This window comes from Ursus maritimus, unplaced genomic scaffold (genome assembly GCF_017311325.1).
Source record: "Ursus maritimus isolate PB19 unplaced genomic scaffold, ASM1731132v1 scaffold_2, whole genome shotgun sequence".
In the NCBI taxonomy this organism is placed as follows: domain Eukaryota; kingdom Metazoa; phylum Chordata; class Mammalia; order Carnivora; family Ursidae; genus Ursus; species Ursus maritimus.
The window spans coordinates 50955373-50973743 of NW_024424452.1; the positions used below are offsets into that span (position 1 = coordinate 50955373).

An 18371-nucleotide genomic window follows, 5' to 3' on the forward strand; every position below is an offset into this window, starting at 1 on the left:
AGAAGCAGGGAGACCTGATAGGCTGTCATGTTAGTGTAGTTCAGAAATGATGATGGCTTACATTAAGGTGATATCAGTGAAAATGAGAAAGTGATGGATTCAGGATAAGTTTTAGAAATAACAGTAAGACTTTCCTATAAGTTGGTTGTGAGAGCTGAAGGGAGAAATAAAAATCAGGGAATAACTTCTTTGATCTGGGATATGGTGGGAGTAGGTAAAACATTTGATAAGATGTTGATAACCCCCAAGGCCGGGTAATAAGTACCATTCTCTTCATTTTTGTCAATATTTGAAAATCCATGATTAGTTGTTGTTGTTGTTTTAACCCTCCCAGATACTTGGCTTGAGCAGCTGGGTGGATGGCGTGTGGTTTATTGAGTTGGGAAGACTACCAGAATAGGTCTGGGGGAGAAATGAAGGAGCATCATGTTGTAAGAAGCCAAGCATGCTAACGTCATACAGATTTATCGAAAAGCTCCAAGGGGAGATTAAGAAGAGGAAACCATTCTCCTCCCGGAGAATTGGGATGCGTTGAATAGGATGTAATGTAGCTCAAGGAACATGGTTACGGCATCACGTTAGCAAACAAACACCTCGTTGCTTGCCCCTCTAGTGCTCTGTCAACATGGAGACTCAGCGGTACTCTGTTTTTACTACGACTCACTGGCTTCTGCTTACTCACAATTTAGACTGTTTCATGGCTGTTATTTGTATCTTTCATGTGTCTTAGATTCTTTCTCCTCTTTGTTTCATACGCAGAGCTCATATGAGGATTTGATGGGGTCTGTTCATCACTGTCCAATATAGGATATTTGCAGAGAGTGGGGCATAGTGTTTATGCCAGGCCAGTGTGTGGGATGTCAGCCTACCTCTCAGTGCTGCCCTCTGGCCAGACACCACCAGCGGTCTAGTTCAGCTGTGGCGAGAACGGGGAGTGGAAGGAAGGGAGAGGAGAGGTATGCGTAAAGAAGTTTGGAGGCTCTGCATGGCTCGAAGTGAGCCAACCTCTCAGGGGAAGATGGCTGTGCTTTGAGAATTTCTCAGAACGGAGTAGTGTAACTAGCAGCTACTTTCCTGTGGTGTTGGGTACATATTTACTTTTAGTATTTATTTTCTAGAATCCTATCGCTAGTGACTATTGTAAGTAATACAACAAGCTCCCAAGTAAGTTTGGGGTTTTCTGGAATAAACCTCACCGACATTGCATGTTAAAGTGGACACAAGCATCTGTAATCTCAGAGGAGGTTCCCCCGGGATGGTTATTGTTACTGTATAAGATGGTGCTGGTGCTGAGTTATGGTACTTGTCTACAGACCCAGAGGCCCACATCAGTCTGCTGTGCATATTGGTTCTTTCTGGAATGGCTTGTTACTTGTGAGTGACATAGTTGAGGAGTTGTATGTGAGGCTAGTTTCCCTCACGAACGTCTGCCACATTTTCTCTGCTAACTTGAAGGGGGTTAGCTGACTGTTGGGTGTCGTAGACCTGCTTTCTGGCTCATCTAGCAGTGTGCCTTCCTGAAGCGGACACTTCCTATGGCATTGTAACCTAATACAGCAGAAAGTTAGCGCAACTGCAATTTGGGGTCAGAGAAGCAATAGGCCCGAGGTAAGGCTTTAGGGATTTGGGATTTATTCTTAATGTGACCAGAAGCCACACTATCTGTTTCTGTTTTGGAAAGCTCATCTTCGCTGCTCTGTGGAGTGGGTTGTAGCGGGTCTTTTTATTAGTTGTGCCTCTCATACTTGTTCACGTCATGGGCCAGTATATCTTATAGTATTTCATTTTGATGCGCCGCTGTTCCAGCTGATTCTGGGTGATGTGGACAATGATTCCTGGTGAGGGTGTGTATGTTTTAACAGACTTCCTTTAAATCTGTGAAGGTGTGCCATCTTTTTATTGGCACGAATATCCCAAATCTAGGAATAACACCTTTTAACTGTTTCAGTAAAGAGCTGAAATATACTTCTATTCGTTCCAAACACATGACCTTACATGTAGCACATTTCTTCTTTTGGATAAGACTTGAATGTTTACAAATGGCCCTCGGGATGGATGAGGGTAGCTTGTTGTTCTCTTTGTCTTAACTGATTTGCTCACAGATCAGATTCGACAAATACGGCAAGTGAAAGTGTTGACAACAGTTCTGGGTATACTAGTCATTCCTAACTGTTGTTGTTATCCTCCTATGAACCCTTGTACCTTGTCATGATCTTACATACATGGTGAAGGAGAAGGTATTTGAATGACAACAAAAGTGGCCCAGGATAGTGATAGTGAGACATAATCTGGATGTTAAAATGATCCTGCTGTATTTAACAGTCCTTCTTTGAATTTGTATCCTGTCCTCAAAATAAGACAGTGTCTTTGTTAAGGGAGACTGTTTGGTGAATGAGAACAAAAATGACAGGGTGGTCAGGGAGAAGGATATGACATCTGCCTTATGCTGCAGCATCATCTAGAACTGTCCACGCATAACATCAGTATGAGGTTTTGCTGAGCAAAACGTTTTATACGAGGGCTATTAGAAATGTGAACACAGCTGAGGTAAGAGACTTCTGTTATTTCTACTGCTGTCTAGGATTATGAACAACTCCAAAGGCATAGCCAGCTCTAGAGGTGTAACAAGAATCAGAGTAAATTTTGGCAGATGTATGAACTGCATGCTGTAGTCAAGGTAAGAGATGTAGCCACCGCATCAGAACGGAGAGGGAACTTTCCACTGTCCCTTGTTAGGAACAGACAGCAAACTCAATACCTGCCTGCCCTGAGAGTCTCACGGGTTGGTCTTGTCTGCATTAAAGATGAGGCCAGTATTGGGACAAGAGAAGGGTCTCAAAATCAATTTATGGCTGTGTCAAGGGTGCTGTAACTGTGAAAACAGTGATAGGGTTCTCCACCATTGGGTTGTGGTCCTCATGACCAGCAGAGGAGAGGAATCTGACATTAGAGAGGTGGTGTGTTTTGGTCTTTGGGGGGGCTGCGGTGGTGTATAGATGAACCCCAGGCAGGTTAGCTCAGAGTGGAGCACAGCAGCAGCCACTGTCCCTGGACGCTGACCTGGAGGCCAAGTGGCTGTTGTCGCATCCAGCAGAAAACTCCAAAACTTCAGGGTGCTTTTTTATCTCCACAGGTCTATAGCTCTTTGAGGGTAGTTTCTTATTTTTATGGCAGAAAAGAGTGGAGGGCTTTTATAATCAGAAAGACTTGGATGAGAGACTATGGACTATGAGAAACAAACTGAGGGCTTCAGAGGGGAGGGGGGTGGGGGAATGGGATAGGCCGGTGATGGGTAGTAAGGAGGGCACGTATTGCATGGTGCACTGGGTGTTATACACAACTAATGAATCATCGAGCCTTACATCGGAAACCGGGGATGTACTGTATGGTGACTAACATAATATAATAAAAAATCATTATAAAAAAAAAAAAAAAAAAGAAAGACTTGGAACCAGTGTGGACAAGGCTTTTTGTTAAGAAAGGAGAAGGCTCGTTAGCTTTCTGTGATTCTGAGATGTCCACTGTAATAAGTGCTCCATGAAGAAAACATGTTCTAATATCCTTATCAGCAGTAGCCACCACGTCCAAGAGCGTGTACATCCGTGACACGGGTCGGCTTAGGACCTTTAAGGATGGCTTCAGTTAGAGAAGAGGACAAATGTCTTTCTCCTGTAGATATTGCGTGTCTGTATGAGTCTGCTCGGCTGCCATAACAGAACACCACAGACGGGGTGGCTTAACGGAAATTTGTCGTCTCGCAGTTCTGAAAGCTAGAGGGTCAAGGTCAAGGTGCTGTCAGAGTTGGTTTTTGGTGAGACCCCTCTTCCTGGCTTGCAGATGGACACCTTCTCACTGTGTCCTCACATGGCCTGTCGTCTATGTGCAAAGAGAGAGCAGTGAGTCCTGGTGTCCCTTCCCCTTACAGGGGTAACCAGTCTGTCAGATTAAGTCTCCGCCCTTATGACCTCATTGAACCTGGTTACCTTCTTACCTCCAGATAACAGGGACATTGGCTTAGGGCTTCAACACATGAATTTTGAGAGGATACAGTTGAGTCTGTAAAAATGCCCCAAATAACGGATCCACGTCAGGCATCACTTTTATGTGTGCAAGTGCAAAGAATAAGGTTAAGGAAGTCCTACTTGCCCGTAAGTAATTATGCTAAAGAATTAAAGGGGCAAACAGACTTTCAAGATGGGGGAAAAAAGGGCAAAAAAATATTCTTCTCTACTAATTTAATTTTAAGTGGACATCATGAGAGGTAGTGTCTTGCTTGGAGAAATTGGAAAAGAAGATGGTTGTACTAGAACATCCACCAATTAATGATCCTATAATAAATAGTAATTCGCTTTGTAGTGTTTTTTTACAGTGTTTCAAGGGCTTTCAGTTTGGATTATAATTTGTTTGCTTTGGGAAAGAAGTGGTTAGAGGGGGATATGTTGCCTAGCCTCATGCTATCACGGAAGTCGAGGCAGTTAAGGAAGAAGCTTGATAAGGTTTAATTTAATTTTAGTTGTAAGGTAGGGTAATGAGCTTTCCTTCATTGGTGTGTTAAGTGAAAAGGGTAGGAAGTACAGAGTCAAGGATTTGCTTGGCAGTGGTTTCTGGAACAGGAAGCACAGAAGGTTCTGGGTTAAGGCCCTTAGTTAAGGTAGAAAGTGTGGAAAATTTCCATTCAAAAGACACGTTAGAGTATGTTCCATCTGTTTGCCTCTGTAAACTGTACTGTACCACCTTCTGCTATCTGATGTAGCAGACTAACGAGGAAAGCATGCTGGCCAGATAGAGGGCCCCAGAGAAATGTTTGTTTACAGACTGAGAAATACAGGATACAGCATGACCTGATTAGAGATTCTTAGAACATTAATAATCTGGGATAATACTGGAGAATATTTTGCCTTCCTTTAGTGTCATTAGACTCTGGTGTCGTCCACCACACAGGAGTCACAAACACCAGATTGGCCAGAGGCAAAGGAGGGCACTCAAGCTATACTGGAATTATGCTTTAGGTTCTTGTACAAAGGGGGAAGTGGCTACAGAGCTGCTTCTTACTAAGGTGGGTTCTCATTGGGACTTTGGCATTTGACTGTTAGAAATACTACTTTTGTGGGGTGACTGTGTGGCTCAGTTGGTTAAGCGTCTGACATGGTTTCAGCTCAGGTCATGATCTCAGGGTCATGAGGTCAAGCCTTGGGTTGGTTGGGCTCTGTGCTGAATATAGAGTCTGCTTGTCCCTCTCCCTCTGCTTCTCCCACTGCTTGCTCTCTCTCAAATAAAAAAAAAATAAATAAAATCTTGACCTTCCTGTTAACATTAATATGAGCTGGGTCTTGCCTAGTGATTTTAATTGGGGGGAGATTTTGTCCCCTTAGGAGACATTTGGCAGTGTCTAGAGACAGTTTTGGTTGTCACAGCTTGGGGGGAGGTGCATCTAAGTGGATGGAGGCCAGGGATTCTGTCAAGCATCTTACAATGCATACGACAGCCCTCCAGAACAAACAGTTGTCCAGCCCAAAATGTCAGTTGTCCTGGAGTTCAGAAATCTTGGTCTAGCCTATGGCTTTCCATGTAACTCTCTCGACCCTTCTTTCTGCCATTCCTCCTGTTTCTAAAATCCCTTGGCTTCGGGGCGCCTGGGTGGTGAAGTCAGTTAAGCATTGGACTCTTGGTTTCAGCTCAGGTCTGATTTCAGGGTACTGAGATTGAACCCCATATCCGGCTCCAGGCTGAGTGCAGAATCTGCTTGAGATTCTCTCTCCCTCTCCCCCGGCCCCTCCTGCTTGTGCTTACTCTCCAAAATAAATAAATCTTCAAAAAAAATTAAAAAATAAAATCCCTTTGCCTCTTTTGGGGGCTTCAAAACTTTGGCTCTATATGGCTATTAATTTGTTTTTAGTAGATTCTGGTGAATTGGTTTGCTAGCATGAAAAGTGCAGTTGCAAGATTGTTTGCCAACAAAGGTGAATGTAAATAGTTCCTCAGTTTTGGCCACAGATCAACAAGTAGTCCAGGCTCAGTCTTGGTGGCTTGCTTGCTTTATTAGTTAATTAATTAATTAAAGATTTTATTTATTTATTTGACAGAGACAGCCAGCGAGAGAGGGAACACAAGCAGGGGGAGTGGGAGAGGAAGAAGCAGGCTCCTGGCGGAGGAGCCTGATGTGGGGCTCGATCCCAGAACGCCGGGATCACGCCCTGAGCCGAAGGCAGAGGCTTAAGGACTGCGCCACCCAGGCGCCCCTTGGTGGCATTATTTATGCTTTAATGTTTGAGGGAGACCTATCTTTAGTCTCCCCATTGTAGCCAACCACCACTTTTCTTTGCTCTTGCTTAGACTTGTTAATTTTATTTCACATCCACACTCCTCAGGCACTCCTCCAGGGTAGCTTGTTTGTTTGGGCGTAGTGGTGGACCCCTTGTCCTCTGCTGGGGAGGGAGGGACAGCGATCTGACTGTGCGGTGGGGGAAGGGGTCTGGAGACCTGACTGCTGCTCAAACCCACTTCAGCCAGGCCTCCAGATTTTAGCCGCATCTTTCCCTCACTTCTCCAGGCACCTGGTATCATTCCTAAGCCTGTGGGCAGTTCTGCGTGCAGCTGGGCTTGTTGCTCCTCTTTCCTCCCTTCAGTTTTTAGGAGGTAGTTTTCTAGGGACTGGGAAGTCAGTTGGCACCTGTGCTCCTGCTTTCTAGCTCTCAGAATTGTGGCTTCCCCCGCACCCCCCGCATTCTTTTTGCCCTTAGTGGTTATTGCCTTTAAACTCTGTTTTGGTTCTTTGTAGTGGAGTTGAGAGTCTGGGGAGAGTGAGGCTAAAATTCACGTGTTTATTCCTCTCTTTACCAGAAAGTCCTGTGGGCTTCATGTTCTACCCCTTCCTTTTTCCAGTTAATGTAATTGGGAGGTTTTTCCACATGTGCACATATAAATCATAAAGTTCTTTTAAAGGAATACTGAAGATCTCATTGTGTAGATGTACTGTGATTTATTTAGCCATACCCCTATTGAGGGACATTTAGCTTTTGTTCTTTTTCTTTTTTTCTTTTTTCCTATCACAAGCAGTGCTAATCATCTTTCCATCTGCCATGCATCTTGGTTGCATCATGATGGAGTCAAACTGCCTGAATTTCCCTCCCAGCTCTGCCCTTTAATGACTAGGAAGTCTTGAGTAAACTACTTAACTTCTCTGAGTTCAGCAACCTCACTCCTGTCGGTGGGAATAATAACACGGGAATATAGGAGATGTGCTTAGAGTAGTACCTGGAACATAGTAAGTGCTTGGTAAGTGTTAGCCATTCTTACTTTTCCTTTAGAATAAATTCCTAAAAGTGAAATTGCTAAGGTAAAAGGTATATGTACTTTAAATTTTAATAGAAATTGTTGAATGGTGCTTCCAAAAGGCTGGACTAGTTTGTATTCCAAATAGGAGTTAATATGAGAGTGCTGTTCTCTACTCTGTGTTACAGAAATGAGAACAGCTCTGACCCAGTCTTTTTTTTTTATCATGGACTATTGCTCTTGCTTATTTTGTAAAAACATTTCTCTGCACCTCTATTTTTATTAATATCGAGAAGTAAAGACTATGAGAGGTGAGTGTGGTTTTTTGTGGTTTTTGTTTTTTTAACAGAGGCCTGCTTTTCTCAGGTGTTTTTTGAAATTGTTGACCCCTGGTATGTATCAAACTGTAATTATTGCTAAATCAGATTGGTGTAAATGTCATTTCAGTGTTTTAATTTTCATTTTTAAAGATAGGAGTGTGGGGGCGCCTGGGTGGCTCAGCCGTTAAGCGTCTGCCTTTGGCTCAGGGCGTGATCCTGGCGGTCTGGGATCGAGCCCCACATCAGGCTCTTCCGCTATGAGCCTGCTTCTTTCTCTCCCACTCCCCCTGCTTGTGTTCCCTCTCTCACTGGCTGTCTCTGTCAAATAAATAAATACAATCTTTAAAAAAAAAAAAAAAGGAGTGTGGTTGGTCATCTCACATTTTCACTTATAAATCTTTTTGGGGAATGTGTACTATTATCTATTTTTTTTTTTTTAAATAAACACCAATAGCAATTTAAGGCCCATAGCATTTAGTTTGGCTCTTAGAGCTATTCTGATTTATGCTGGGTGCTAATTGTTTCTTGCTTATTCGTCTTGTTTGTCCAACTAGATAATTAAGTTTTTGAGCAGGAATTGTTTGGTACTTTCCTATATCCTGTGGTGCCTAGGGGAACACATCGATTTAGTGTTCAGTATAAGACAATTGTTCAGGAAATAGAGAATATGTTTTTCAGGTTTGGAGTTTCATTGCAATTATTTGTGAAATGAAATTTCTAAAAATGATGAATTTGTTTAATAAAAATGATACTTTATTACAAAAAATTTAGGTATTTCAGAAAAATACAAAGTAAAGTAATCAATTTCCTAACATCTAAGAATAATTATCATTATTAACTTTAAAGGGTTATAAATACAGGCATTTTGCTGTGGCTATGTATAGGTTGAGTCATTGGATGAATGGGCACACAGAAAATTCTATAAAAATGGGTGTATATATATATATGTACAATTTAACTTGCTAAGGTTAGGAAGAAAAGTAATTTTAAAAAGGAGATTAAAGTTGTAGGTTTCTGTAATTATATTTGTAAATTTTTTTTCTTTGGGTTATCTGTGATCAGATTTGTAATCAAATTTAGGAAGAGTTCTTGCCTTGCCCCATTTTAATTTTGAAAAGACCTTAAGACCTTTCATTGAGAATTTTAGTCTCTGTCAAGGTGCTGTATAGCTAGCTAGCTACTCATCTCTGTTTTTATCTATTTCATATATTGAAGTTTTGTATAACATTTTGTTTGGGAATGAAAGGTCTGCTACCTTTAAAAAATTTGAGAAGCATTGAGCATTATGTATGTTAATAGCAAACTAGAAAAACAAGAAAAACCCATTTGGATAGCATCATTTACAATTTGTTTCAGAATTGCTGCAGCACTTAGGTCTCTTGGTTTAAGAACTGTAGATGACTATTTTATGCCTATGATTTGGGTGGTAAATGAGAATTACATTGAATGTGCTGACTGCTCTGTGATTTCACTGGTTTTTACTGGCCACCACTGTAACGTGTCTATGAAAGTTAGCACAATGACAGTGACGGTATAAATTGCAGACGATAGATATACTATGCTAAGGTCGAAACCTTTGAAAAACGATTCTGGCTCCATCAATGGCCATCTAGTCACCGCAGTAGCTGATACACCAAAAAACATTTGCCACTATGTTTACAGAGTGATAATTTACTAGCTCCGTAGAGGCCAGACATAATTGAAAGGCTTGTTAAATTACTGCAGTTTCTTACCATCTGCTGCGTTGTCAAAGAATAATCACTTGACAAATTTGTGGGCTTAAAATCAAAAGAAATAAATTTTTAAAAATATGTGTTACGGCTCTCGTTGTTTAGACAGAATTCTTCTTATAATCTTCATTGGTGGTAGCTTCAATATTCGTGCATATTAAGAAACATTTTTACTGGTCTCAATTCAAAGAAAACTCCTCGAAGTTTAGGTCACATTTAAATAAAATTATACATTCTCTCCTTCCATCCCCCAAACAGCTAATGAATAAATTCAATATTAACTTCAGTGACCAGGTAGGTGCTAGGTTTTTGCAGAAAGCCAAGGTAGTCCTTGGTAGTGCTGTTTTTGTTTTTTTGTTTTTGTTTTTAATTTCACGTGTGCCTTGGGGAATTAACTTGTCAAATGATGGTGAATCAGTAGCTTCAAAAGAGTAGTATTAGTGACTACAGTTCCCATTACTGTGGAGAAGGTTCTCAGAAAACCTAACTGGTAGGCAAATGCCCTTACAGTAGCAAGCAAGATGATGAGCTTGCATCTCGTTAGCCACTGAATGTATGCTGGTGCTCTTTGTGACTTCATAGAGCGTTCGTATTAGGCCCTCTTTCCTGCCTGAGCTGTCTTGATGAATTGGAAATTTTGTGTAAGCTTCGTGTAGACCCAGTGCTAGTTCACTGGGATCCAGCCTGGAGAGGGGATTTCCTCATCTCTGCTCTACCAGTACTTTCATCCAGATACTTTTGCGTAGACTTGAGGTTCCCCTGAAAAATCTGACCCAGGAACTACTTCAGACAGACCCACGCTCCTTAGTTTGTATTTCTGCTGTGAGTATTTGACTGCTTTCCTACCTGGGGTTCCTTTATCAACTCAGTCTAATTCAGGGCTCCCTCGCCCATCCCCCAGCCTTGCTTCTACCCTCTGTCGCCTAGAGCAGTGGTTCTCAGCCCAGAGGCAGTTCTGCCCCCCAAGGGACATTTGGCAATGTCTGGGGACAGTGTTGGTTGTCACACTGAGGATGCTACCGTACCACGAAGAATTATCCTGCGCAAAATGTCAAGAGTACTGAGAAACCTTTGCTTCAAGCAATGTATTTCAAACTGTTTATCTTGACTTGTGGTGAAATCACTTTACTGTGTCTTGACCAGTACTTTTAAAATAATGAAATAAAACAGAATTTTATTTTATTTATTTATTTATTTTTAAGATTTTATTTATTTATTCGACAGAGATAGAGACAGCCAGCAAGAGAGAGAACACAAGCAGGGGGAGTGGGAGAGGAAGAAGCAGGTTCATAGCGGAAGAGCCTGATGTGGGGCTCGATCCCATAACGCCGGGATCACGCCCTGAGCCGAAGGCAGACGCTTAACCGCTGGGCCACCCAGGAGCCCCAAAACAGAATTTTAAAAATTTGGAGTACATCCCAGGTTGTAAGCATAGATATTATTTTGGGCAACTTTTGTTTGTTTCGTTGTGGTGCAGTGAGGAGGGAGAGGGAGGGGGAGACAAGGAGGGGTGGGGGGAGGAAGTGACTGAAATTAATTGGGATGTAAAATCATTTTTATTGCTGCTTGTAAAACTTCAAGGTTTAAAAAGAATGTGCACACAAGAAAGAGAACAGATCTGACCAGACAGCTTTACTGCTCAAAAAATGCTTCAGTGAAAGATTATTATTTAAAAAAAAAATGCTTCAGTGACTGCCGGTATCCTCAAGACCAAGTGTAAGGACCCCGGCAAGGGAGATGCAAGCTCCTCCTCACCCACTTGCTGCTGCAGCGTCCCCTCCCACCTGCTGCGGCAGCGTCCCCTTTTACCTTTCACTGTCGGACACTGCTTTGACAGCAGCTCCTTGCTGGCTCATTTGCCTCTCGGCCTTCAGATATGTTGAGTTCATGGTTTTCTAGAGAAATAGGACACAGGGGACTAGCCCGGGAATGCCCACCTCCTCTCCGTCTCTCCTGCTGCCCCCAACCTGGCTAATTTCTACTCTCCCAGCAGGAATTACCTTAGGAGTTACTTCCAATAGGAGGATTTTTTTTGTTGTTGACACTCTACCCTCCCAACCCCAGTCTGGTCTGATGACCCTCCTGTGTTCCCTTGACTGACTACTGTGTATTTGTCCATCAGTCTTCCCCAGAGGAGGGAAGGAGGCCTATTTTAAGGCCAAGAATTCTCTTTTCTCATCTTTCGGTCCTAACACAGGGCTGGCACATAGAGGTGTGTAGCCCTACTGGAGCGTGTTGTGTAGGATAGATTAAAGCAGGGAGAAAGATGTGAGGCCATTGAGGATCTGGTCATCCTCAGGGATTTTGACCCACAAATTGTTGCCTCATTCTTCCTCTTATTTGGATTCTTTGTCCAGTCCCCTGATTTTAGAGGTAAGGAACCAGAGTTGCTAGGGAAAGTATCCAAGGACTATATGAATGTGTATTACTTTAAATTTATTACCGATGGCATTTGTGTGGTTAGCAACAATACACTTACTCTTTCCAAGCCTTGGTTTCCTTTTCTGGACAATGAGGATTTTGAATCAGTTGGTGTCTATGGTTCCTGCTGTTTCTTTATACGTGTAATCCCATCAGCTGGCTGAGAGAGATTATGACACATGTGTGAGGGGGAGATTGGCAAACAGGGCAGATCTGCTTTTAGTCCCTCGGTCCCAAGGAAAGATGGAGAGGTAGAGAGGACATAGAAAAGAAAATTCAGTGAAGAGTGACAGAGTTTCCTTTTCTCCCTCTTTCAGTAAAACCTCAAAATGGTTGAAATGCCAGAAAGTAGACTGCTAATCAGAAGGTTCTTTTTCTGGCTTCATATTAGTAAAAAGGTACATTTATGAGGTTGCTACGTGGGGTTAGACATGTAACCAGTGATTGTGGAGTAGTTTCTCTGAATTTGTGTCCAAATAAGTGCTGTTTCCCGTGCTTTCATCTTGGTTCGTTCTTAACGGGGCAAAATTCATGCTTGCTTCTGGGATCACGTGTAGTCCATTTGCTGGGATGGTGGCAGACAGAGCTGAGTTCGAGGCCCAGCTAAGACGGTAGCATTTTGTCCCTTCTTACATCTCTCTAATTTGTATTTTCCATGGGTATGTCAGCCAGAATCTTGAACTGCTAAATCTTAAGGGAAAACACTCCAGTGGATACTATTACTTAAGGATGTAATACTTAAGGATACTAGCTTTGAATCAGTTGTTCATTGGCATACAGGTTCATGTGCAAGAGTGATTAAAGGTGATTCCAGTATCTTTGCAAATACAAGAAGGGAGACATGGGAATGCTGCTTCTACTCACCTGTGTGTCAGTGGGCTGTGCGACGTGTGGACTTGAATAATAGCAAACATAGGCTTGGCCCGTTAGAAGGCTTGGAGTCTAGTGTGTGAGAAATGCAATCACAGAATAAATAGGTAGCAAAGAATAGTAAGACTTTGCAATAAGTTTGAAAGAAGGTAAGACAGTAGGATGGAGGGATAGGAACTGGAACTTGGGACAGAAAGACAGAAAAGAAAGGGAAAGTATTTTTGAAAGAGTGCCTGGGGAATGTCTCAAGGATACACTGGCTCACATGTTCAAGTAGTGTCCTGTGGGAAGGTTAACCTGGGATAGAGTGATAAGTAATGGGAATCCTTTGAGAAAAGGCTTTCATGGACTATGAGACTAGAGTCAAATCCCAGGCAAAGACAGGCTTCTCCCAGGGCTGTTACAGCTATAGACCAAGATGAACAAGCAGGATGATGGGATGGAAAGACCACCTGAATTAAATGTCAGGAGGCTTGGGTTCTAGTTAGGTTCTGACACTGATTCTTGGCAGGGAGCACATCTTAAACCTCCCTCAGGCTCTGTTTTCTTTATTATAAAATGAGGTTTTGAACCAGGTAGTCTTTAAATGCCTTGCATCTTTGTATTTCTTTTACTCTTTGTCTTTTCAGCAAATATAAACATGTCGATCTAATCCTTGTTAGTGGCATTATTTTGAAAACAGGACAGAAACAAATAATGTGCTTTAATGGAAAGTAACTTTAGATAATTTTCAGGATCTATTGTTTGATATCATTTTGGCAGTGTGATGAAAAAAACCTGATTGTATAGAACTTGCTAAAATTTGAGCTGTATCCTTTTTCTGGAGCAGTCTGTTGATTCTTTTTCATTGCACTGAGATGGAAATTTTAAAGTCAGAGACTAATCAGAGTTTTAGGCACCCCCGATGTCATTTCACAGTACTTAAATAGCCCTGTGTGACTTGCCCTGCTTCTAGTCGCCTACCTGAAGAAGAGCTACTCTAATCACTTGAAAAGTTCTGAACCTCAAAGTTGGTACGACTGGAATCTCCGTTATTGAAGAGGGAACTCGGGGCTGTGTTGCCTTCAGCTCACAGCTGAGCCAGTATGGAGTCTTGGGTGCGTGCAGGCTGAACAGAGACTGTATTCTACAGAAGTTAGAGGCCCAGGGAGAAATGAACTACAACTAACCTTTACCTTACTAGTTTTATCTTTAGGGGATTAATTTTCTCCCTTATTTATATATAGAAAAGAACATATTAAGGACAGCAAGCTGGATAGCAAAATTCCTTAGAAAAATAGAGCTTTAATAAAACCAGGAATTTTTCCAATATTCCTCTTCTTTCTTTCAGGAGAGGGTGCAGCCTCCTTAGCTTGCTCACCTGGCATAAGAAGAAGGTTCCAGATCTATTTGATTCCTATTTGCTAAGTTTTAAAAAAGTTTAAGTGTGTAAATCAAAGAAAGAAGACAGCCTGCATCTCCTCCCCTCTCTCCCCATCTCCCTCTGATTAATTCAGTCTAAGAGCCACTGTGTAGGGCTGAGGTAGGAGTCTGCATGACAGAAAGTTTAGAAGCCATAAGAGAATAGATTGATAATTTACCTGCATAACATTAAAAAATTTCTGCATGGAACAAATTAAGTTACCTTATGGACTGGGAAAATCTATTACAACTCTTATGTTCAAAAGGCCAATTTTCTTTGTATGTAAAGAATATATACAAATAAGAAAAAGAGTAGCAGCCCAACAGGAAATCTACAAAGAAAAGGAACAGACTGGTCATCCTGTTCTCATTAATAAGAAGAAGGCAGTATCCTGAGATACTCTTTTTCATCTGTTACATTGACAAAGATCCAGAATTAAGGCATCTTTTGAAAAGTCTGTGGGGAAGCAAGCACTTTCAGAACTTGCTGGTCAGATTATAAATTAATACTGCCTCTGTGGAGCGCAATTTGGAAATATCTAGCAAATTTACTAATGCGTATTACCTTTGACCTGGCAATTTCACTTCTAGGAATTTATCCTACTAATACACTCCCACACAAACTGACAAGAGGATAAGGTTATTCACTGTATCATTCGTAGTGGCAAAAGAGTGTAGACCTCACAGATGTCCATCAGTAGGGTACTGGTTAAATAAATTACGGTGTGTCTGTACAGTGCAATGCTATGCAACCTTTAAAAAATAAACTTCATGGGGAATGAAGTCTAAGATATACGTTAAGAGAAAAAAAGTAAAGTATAGAGAAGTATGTGTATAATGTGCCACCATTTGTATAAGAAAAGGGGGGAAAAGGAGTCATGTATTTGTTTCTGTGTGCTCAAAGTGTCCCTGGAATTCCGTACACACTGATCACACTGGTTGTCTCTAGAGGAAACAAGTAGGAGGCTAGATTACTAGAGTCTGAGAGAGACATTGCAAAGAAGACCTTTTTAGATCTCTTGAATTCTGAACCATGGGGATTTTCCTCTTTGTAATTATTTTATAAATAGTTTTTCAATTACAAATGAAAACACCTTTCAGTTCAAATGAAGGAAAAAGTACCAAGTTTATCAGATACTTTTACAGATTCAACAACCATAAGCATCAGATGCTTTTTTCTTTGCTGTGTAGCTGCAGATACTTTAGCGGTGTCTCTGGAATTGGATTATTCACTGAATTTCCTAATAGTGAATCATTCCTGGAATGATCTCTGTGTGACAGTCTTTTATTGTCTTACTGGTTTATATGTGTTTATGTTAAAACTTTTTGCATTAATATTCAAAACAGATTAGTTTGTGGTGGCTATTTTCTTTACTGGTCATCTTTGATGCATTTTTATAAGGAATATTACTGAGACTTTTAAAAAGAAATGGGAAGATTTCCTTTTCCTTTTTGTTCCCCCTCACCCCTCAAGGCAGATAGGCTGAGATGCAATACTTTCGATATTTTTGCATACGCTGTAATTGAAGTTTTACCCACAGGAAGAAGAAGGAAATACTTGCAAAACACAAAAAACTTCCTGGCTGCAAGATTGTGTTTTATCCTTATCTCCAACCAATGATCTTATGGTTATAGCTCGAGGGCAAAAAGCAGTTTTTCTAGTGCGTAAGTACTCTTATTATTTTCGGTGTACTTTATTTTAATGCATAGAGTAGGACAGAAATGGATTAGGTAGAAAGAAAAAATGTTATTTATGTTGTATGCATTGTATGGTGGCATTCTATAGTCTATTTCACATGTTGTATAACACTTTCAGTTTGTGTGTGTGTGTGTGTGTGTCTTATTTTCTGTCCTTCTTTCTATTGTTTGTTTCCTCCCTATTTTTCTTTTCTTGACCGCAGATACTTTGTAACTCTGTTGCACATCAGAGGCCAAACTGGACATTGCCCAATTCTTGCAAGAAGCAGTCAGAGCTAAAAAGGCTGCTGACCCCTTTTTAGTAATAATGTGAATGAGGTGATTTTCAACTATAATTTGAAAACTCACAGGACTCTAGTTTCTTATTTGGGGCATAAATTTTCAGTTCATAATTTTTGTTGAAGATTAAAATTAAGGTTTACATAAGATGAAAAACCTCACTGATCAAAATCAGATCATATATTAAATGGCTGTGGAATGGTCTTAAAAAGCAGGTGTATCCTCCTATAGCATAGCTCTAATAGAAAAGTGTTCTCTGTCATCTGAAGATGAAAGTCATTTTATAAATACAACAGATGGGGTGGTATATAAGAATCAATAACTTTATTCTGCAAGAACTAGGGCGTTAGGTGAATTTAATTGGAGAAAGACAAGACTAAAGGCGAGTAGCCTAGGTCGAGTTTTATCAAAATCTTATAAAATTTTTTCAGTGTTTACCTGTAAAGAGACCTAAACCCGTTAATATAAAACAGTTACATTCTGTATTCATTCTAAAGGGAAACCATGAAGTCACTGTTTAGTATACTATAGTTAAAGTGATTTTATATGATAACTTATTTTTTTCAGCAAAATGGAAATACAGCGATAAAGGGAAGGAAGAAATGCAATTTGCTGTTGGCTGGAGTGGTTCTTTAAATGTTGAAGAAGGGTAGGTGGCAGTTTTTTTTTGTTTCTCTGTATGTTAAATGTGTATGTGAAATTGTTTGATTTATAAGTGAGGAGTTTCATCACTGGAATGAGTATCTGTTAGGGAATATCTGTCTGTTCATCCCAACTTAGAGGTTGTAGAGCATGACTTGGCCAGCAAATTTAAATTTTACTCATGTGATCCCTTTTTTTAAAATTTTAAACTCCTGTTTGCAGAGGAGATTTAAAGAACAGAGAGAATCCCATTCTTTCTACATTTTGTCATTTCCCGTGTTCTCCATTAGTAATTTTATTTAGCCAAAAAGTCAAAGGCAGTCATTGTCTTCTCTGCTTGGGTAGCATTGGCCTTGTACTTAACGGGGGCAGTGCTGCATTAATTCTTAAAACTCATAAATACTTCAGAAAGGCAAGTTGGTAAATTCATGTTTCTTAATGACCCAGTAAGGTGGTTCCCTAGTGCAGTTACGTGGTGGAGTTGCTAACCTGGAACCTGGAGCCAAAAACTGTTTTCACTTAAATTTTTATGACTGAAAGCTATCTGATGAGAATGATTAAGATACTTCAGACTTTGGATAAACGAGAACCAAGTGGAAGCCCACATAGTATGTGCTTGGCACATCGTAGATACTCACTGGAATGTTTTCTGCTCTTACCAAAATAAATGATAATCATTCTCCTTAAGTCATTTTGTCTAAGCATTTTGAAGACATTTCACTTCTGTCAGAAATGCAAAGCAAACATAATGGCTCCATTACTTTAAAGACAACAAACAAAAAGATTAATTTTGTTCAATGATTGCCTAATATGATGTATGAGGCAGGAGTGTTTATGTTTCTTGAATAAGCTGGTGATGGGTCCTGGGTTGACAGGTTAAATTAAAGTCAGTCAGTAGGAGTTATTTTAATTCTGAGGCTTAGTCTCTAAGCTCCTGACAGATTTTTCTAGTCCACATGTCACAAAAAGAATCTTTTAGGGAACATCCGGCCGAGCTTGCGCTTGGAAATGGGTTATCTGGGGCAATTTCTGCAAAATATCAAGGAAGAAGCCAACTAGTTGAAGTGCAGTTCATACCTAGAATAAGGTATTTGCAGGAATCTGGTTTGCCTGTGATGTGACTGACATTCCTCCCACGCTCTGCCCAGTCAGTGCTTAGCTGATGCAGAGGAGAGGGGAACTGCAGGAAATGACTGCCTGGTGATGATCCGCTAGTTCTCGGTTCTGTGTATAATCAGTTGTGTACAGTAAAGTTTTTGCTTTCTCTTGTGCTTTTTATGATAATACAGAATGAAAAAATACTGTTTTTATTAACCTCAAATGAATGTGACATTTACCTTTTATGTGAATGATTTTTTTTTTTAATTTAAGAGAGAGAGCACACACGCATGCACACGTGCGGGGTAGGGAGAGAGGCGGGGCAGAGGGGGAGAGAGAGAATCTTAAGCAGGCTCCACACTCAGCACGGAGGCCAACGTGCGGCTTGATCGCACGATGCTGAGATCATGACCTGAGCTGAAGTAAGAGTCAAATGCCGAACCAACTGAGCCAACCAGACGCCCCTTATGTGAATGATTTTTATGATTCTACTTATGGTGGGATTTTACTGAATTTTTACTTATGCCTTGAATAAAACTGGTCCACAGAGCTCATTTTCCAATGGTTGCCCTGTAACATTAAATTACAGGGAAATAAAAGTAACTGATGAATTCATTAGATAAGCATATGATTTTGTTTT

General features: G+C 40.8%; 1 protein-coding gene across 1 annotated transcript in view; it reads left to right on the plus strand.

Annotated features, from left to right (window-relative positions):
• The window catches only part of RAB3GAP2 (RAB3 GTPase activating non-catalytic protein subunit 2), a 102957-nt gene that overhangs the window by 21881 nt on the left and 62705 nt on the right, over positions 1-18371 (plus strand). Inside the window, exons 3-4 of the mRNA XM_008685680.2 lie at positions 15556-15679; positions 16559-16640. Coding sequence (XP_008683902.2) covers positions 15556-15679; positions 16559-16640 — 206 coding nt within the window. The remainder of the gene's footprint in view (positions 1-15555; positions 15680-16558; positions 16641-18371) is intronic.